The 5,586-nt window shown below is 60.1% G+C and overlaps 1 protein-coding gene across 1 annotated transcript in view; it reads left to right on the top strand.

The window, feature by feature from the left end:
• VSX2 (visual system homeobox 2) overlaps positions 1-5,586 on the top strand; it is a 45,576-nt gene that overhangs the window by 7,258 nt on the left and 32,732 nt on the right. Inside the window, exons 2-4 of the mRNA XM_015558001.1 lie at positions 2-174; positions 1,151-1,235; positions 5,009-5,132. Of these exons, the coding sequence (XP_015413487.1) occupies positions 2-174; positions 1,151-1,235; positions 5,009-5,132 (382 nt within the window). The remainder of the gene's footprint in view (position 1; positions 175-1,150; positions 1,236-5,008; positions 5,133-5,586) is intronic.

The raw sequence follows: 5,586 nt of genomic DNA on the forward strand, positions 1-5,586 counted from the left end.
GCCCCGCGGGAGTGGGCGGCATGGGGCTGCTGGGGCCCGGGGGGCTCCCCGGCTTCTACGCGCAGCCCACCTTCCTCGAAGTGCTGTCCGACCCGCAGAGCGTCCACTTGCAGCCGCTGAGCAGGGCGTCGGGGCCTCTGGTGCTCTCGCGTCCCTGCGCTGGTCCCGGCTCTGGTGCGGCGCCCAGTTGGGGATCCCCTGGAAACTGGGCTGGGGGATGTCAGAGCCCTTGGGGCGGGCGGGAGCCCCCAGTTTCTCGGCTCCGCGGCGGCCCCAGCCTCCTGGAGAACGCGCTCTATTCCGTGCGCTGATGGCCCCGAAGCGGGTGCCAGCTTCGCCCCGGCCCCGGTGCCCAAAGTTGTCTTTTCCTTCCTTCTCTCCGTTCCAAACTCCCTTCCCGATTTTGTCAGGGTTTGTGGGGGTTTTTCACCCCACGAGCTTAGACAACTGGCCACCGAGGCGGCTGGGTCGGCCCGGTCTGATTCCTCCTGAGCGCCACTGTTTAGGGGATCCCGGCGCCTCGGGGTTCGCAGGGTCCCCAGTGACCCAGCCACACCCTCCCAGACCCATTTCTCGGCCTCGCGTCCCAGCCCGCTCCGGCCCCCGGCTCTGTTGGCGCCCAAAATTCCCCCGATTTTCCGTTACCGTTTTATTTATTTTTATTTGGAAAATAACGAAAAGAGTCGCGGCGCGGCGTCTCCAGTCCCGAGCGGGGGCGCATCGTGCAGGCACCGCCGCGCCAGCTACCTGCGCCCCGGCTCCGCTCCTTGGGGCCCCTTTTAGGTCCCCGGACAACCGGGCTGCAAGCGAGGGGCAGGGCGTGGGGCCCGGCACGTCTCGGGGGTCACCCTGACACCCCGGGAGCGGCCTCGTCCCCCGCTACCCCTGCCCCCAGAGCGCAGGGCCTTGGCCTCTCTTACAACGAAATCTGCTCCAAACCCCCGGAGCGGGGCGCCGGCCTGGGCAGGGCCAGCCAGGGCTTAGGGATGGGGTCGATCTCGCAGAAGGCTTCCCGGGGAGGCCGAGCGGGTCCCCGCCGCTCCCCGAGGCGGCCGGCGTGGGCTGGGACCCCGGGTTTGGGGCTCCCGGGGCTCCCGAGCGCTGCCCAGCGCGCCCCCGCTGCTGCCGCATGTCTCCGTCCGCTTCCCAGATTCTGAAGATGTCTCCTCCAGCGACCGGAAAATGCCCAAGTCAGCCTTAGCCCAGACCAAGAAGCGGAAGAAGCGGCGGCACAGGTAAGGCCCCTGGTCTTCCCGTCGCCTTCCTGCTCCCGGCCCCGCGTCCCCCGTGGGGGTCGGGCCTCTCGGACTCCGTTTTCGCCGCCGTCAGATCTGAGGTCCAAGGCTGCGCCCAGGCGCGGGGAGCGGGCGTTGTTTGGTGACCCCCGGGCCCTGGGGCGGGCTGCGCCCCGCGAGGACGGTGAGAGGCCGCCAGGGAGGCGCACCGGGCCAGGCTTTCTCCTCCTCCTTTGGGAGAAAGGGAAGGCCCCGCAGAAAACCAGAGCCACAGGGGCTGGCAGCTCCCAGGTGCTTCCAGGCACCTGCACATCCGAGAGCCATGCACGCGGGCAGCTCGGCTCCCACCTCCCGCCCGGGCGGGCTCCTCTGCCCTCCGTCCCGGCCGCCTTCCTCTCCCGCGGCCCCTGTGCTCACAGTTGTGCTCACAGTTCGCTACCGCCCTGCTCCCACCTTTCCCCAAAGCTCGAGCGTGCCATGTGCATCGATGGGACGTTTTCGTTAGGCTTCTGCTCTTTCTGTGGTCCTCAAGGTAGCTTCCCTTCCGCAGCCTCAGTTTCCTTGTCTGTAAAATGGGGAAAGACGGGGGAATGTGTGGACTGGATGACGCCACCCGCCCTCGCTGGAGTGGAGTGGGCTGCACTGGGGTACAGACTGAAAAGAGAGTTTAAAAAACACGTCTGTAAAGAGGCGTTACTGGCACAGAGTTAAAATTCAGTCCCTTCGAAAAGCTATATCCTGACAAGCAATCCCCTCACCCCAGGCCCGCAGGCCCCTGGCCATCAGCACCAAGTTCTTGTGTAAATTTACCAGAAGCTTTTAAAGAAAATAAAGCGGCAAGAACCAAACATCAGACCGACTTCCTGCGAGTGCTGCTTGTCCCTGCGCTCACCCGGGGCTGTTTTCCCAAACTTCCCTCTGCAGAGGGCCAGGTGGGGCGCCCAGGTGGGTCCCATGGGCTCTCAGGGCATTTCGCCCCAAGGAGCTCCCCCTTCTCCCCCTGCCTCCTTGGTCTTTCACCCCAGTTTGTTTTCAGCCTCATCGCACCCTTTCTCTGGGCGCTTTCATGCCTGCCCCTCTTCCTTCACCCTTGGGAACCGCACTACTCACCCCCACCTTTTAAAGGGCTCTTCCTGAGCCCTCAGACCCCAACAGGCTCCCGCCTGCCTGCGAGTGAACTTCGGCTTGGTTTCCCCATGACCTTGATTCGCTCCTTCTCTCCAGTCAGCTGTTTGTTTTTGTTTTGTTTTCTTTTAAACGGAAACATTTTATTTTGGTCCTGATCCTGGGTCATTTTTTACATCCATTTACCCAACGAATATTCATTAAGACACCTTGTTTGCACCCACGACATGCCGGTCCCAGGGTGGGTGGTCCTGCCAGCCTCTGAGTCCAAGGACAGGGACCAGGCCAGGGGGGAAGGACGTGTCCGCTGAACTGCTTCTGCGCTGGTGCGAGGGGGAAGGAGAGAGGGGCTCCCACGGCAAGAAGAGCCCTGGGGAAAGCATGCCCAGACCCTGGGTGCCCCACAGCGTTTCTGCGTCAGGACGCCGCCCTGAGAGGACGCCGCCCTGTGTGGCACTCGGAGCTGGCTGACCCACAGCCCGAAGGCCATGCTTCAGGCTCCTGGCCCTCTGCCCTCGCCTGCCACCCTCTCCACCAGGGAGACAGGTGCGAGCGTTGGAGGACTCGACACCTGCCCTAGGTTTCTGGCTATTTCTGGTGCATGAAGGAAGCCGATTAGTGGAGGGAGGAGAATGGCTACTGATGGCCAGTGCAGTTTTTAATTAGTTTTTTTAAAAAGGATGCAAACGTTATTCTGAGCTCCTCTCGTTTGGGGATTTCAGGGAAGGGATCCTGGAATCTGGTGAGAGGAGACGGGCATTACTTATTTCCCAGAAACACCCAGATTTATGCGGGTTGGCCAGGGGAGAGGGGATGGGCCAGCAGCCTTGGGAGTCTCGGCTTTTCCTCATCTCTGTACCCGGAAAGCTCAGGCAGGAGACCGTGGGGACCCGAAGGTCTGGGTTTCTGCAGAAAACCAGGAGCAGGTTTTCTGGGTAACGTTGTGGGAGCGCAGGGAGGGTCCTGGGGAGCAGGGATTGGCTCTGCGACAGGAATGGGGGGAAGTTTGGGGGATCTGAGGCTTTGTTTTGTTTTGAGTGCGAGCTGGAGCTCTCCTAAGCAGAGGGCGGGCGCAGGAAGGGTCTTAAACAGCCTATTGTCCGCTCTTCTCTTTGGCTGTGGCCCCAACACCTATGTGCTTGCTTCAGTTTCCCGAGTTTTGCAAGGGACTTGCGTGTTTCGATTGTTTATTTTGACACTGTGTGTAGGGGGACCTTTCAGTAAGTGGCAAGAGAGAAACCGAATTTCTTCAAAATTCTGAAGAAATAACTTTGTTTACAAAAGCATTCCATCCCCACCCCCAAGAGGAGAGGAGAAACGATTTAGAATCAAACCAGTCGTTTTCTATAGCGAGCAGAATCCTTCTTCCTCACAATCCCCTGCATCAGACCCTGAGACAGGAAGACAAACCAGCACAAGGAACGGGGGCTGAATTTTGCACTTGTTCCTGTGCCGGGGGCGTGTGCGAGCAGCAGTGAGGGGCTCTAAACCCCTGTGCTGCCCCGGAGTCCCAAGTCCCAGAGGCTCCAGCAGGGAAGGTACCATGTGTATGAGTTGAGTGTGTGGGATGCTATCGCCCGCTGACTTGTGGCTGAGAGAAAGGTCACCCAGAACTTGGTGAAATTAAGGTCTGAAGAAAGAAGACTTTGTGTCTGCAGGTGGATATGTAGTGTGTTTATGCAGGAAAGGAGGTCTATGAACCCCCTGGTAGTGGAAGTGAAATGTTATGTGTCGGAGCATATTCGTTTGCACATTTTCCTAGGGCAGGCGAAAGGATATAGCTTTTATCAGATTCTTCACTGCTCAGTTGTGGGGTGGGGGGGAAGGGGCGCTGTGGAGGTAGGTTATTTCAGGGTCACCTGAGTGCAACTCCCCCAATGGGCCCCCCTGGGTTGCCTCCCCAGCTTGTGTGTGTGTGGGGGGGGAGGGGATGGTTGGAAGGCAGCTCTTGGCTTCTGAGCCCCGGAAGGGTCTGGGCGCCCTCCCCCTCATATTCCTCACCCCTACAATTAGGAGAGCAGCTTTAAGGAGCTGGTGGGCCCGGGGCAGGGGCAGGTGAGGAGGGCGGAGTGTTGGGTGGGTTGCAAGGGAGGGACATTCAGTCCTCAGTTGCATAAACACTGGGGTGGCAGCTGCCTTTGATCTTCGGGTGGGTGCAGTGTGAAAGATCAACTGTCAGAGGAGCCCAGGGAGCAGGTCCTAGCGGGTGAGGCATTTATTTACCTGGCGCCCCCTCGCCTGTGGCCCTGTGCGGGGCAGGAGGAAGAGGGGCCTTCTGCAGCTTTCTCAGATGTCTATCTAACACCCTTTCCCCACAAGCAATCTTCCAGAAAGATTCCTACAATGAGATGCCCCGAGGGCTGAAATAATCCCCCACCACCATCGGAAGGGCACTGGGGTCCTCAGCCTTGAAAGAAGAAAAGTCCAGAGGGTTAGGCTGAGTGTGTGTGCGAACACATGTGCACGCACGTGCGCATGGGAGCGTGTGTGTGTGTGTGTGTGTGTGTGTGTGTGTGTGTGTGTGTGACTGATTGTGCTGAGCGCCTGGGTTTGGGGTCTGTCCAGGAGGCACAGGGAAGGGCCTTCTGTCCTCTCTGGGACAGCCTCCTCGGTTTCCAGGGTCCTGAGTATCCATTTGCTCTCTGCAGGACGATTTTTACCTCCTACCAGCTAGAGGAGCTGGAGAAGGCGTTCAACGAGGCCCACTACCCAGACGTCTATGCCCGGGAGATGCTGGCCATGAAAACGGAGCTGCCAGAAGACAGGATACAGGTAACAGCGCCCGAGTCTCTGAGTCCCTCGCCTCCCATGTCCCCCACTCTTGGGGACACGGACAGACCAGCCTCCCAGATACCCATCTCCCACCCCCTTGTATGAGCACTGCTGGCCTGGGATCCTGTTCTCATGAAGAACAGCTCCGTACTTGCTGAACACCTACCATGGGAGGTGGGCACTGCAGGGGGACTGGCCTGGGTTCTCCACGCAGGCTTGCTGAGGAGCATTTCACAGACTCCGAGGGGCCCTGTGGTGGGAGGAGTTAGGTGGGTGCTGGGTTCTGAGCAGGGGCTCTGTGGTGGCAACTGTGCCCTCCCTGCAGCTGTCTCTTCCAAGGCCAGGGGCCCCAGGCCTTTCTGGGTACCTGGGGGTGGGGGCAGTGGCTTCTAGCCCTGACCCCAGACTGTTTCCCTTCCTCTGCTCCCCTTCCCATGAAGTAGCCTTGCCCCTC

Source organism: Myotis davidii, unplaced genomic scaffold (assembly GCF_000327345.1).
Source record: "Myotis davidii unplaced genomic scaffold, ASM32734v1 scaffold309, whole genome shotgun sequence".
Classification (NCBI taxonomy): Eukaryota; Metazoa; Chordata; class Mammalia; order Chiroptera; family Vespertilionidae; genus Myotis; species Myotis davidii.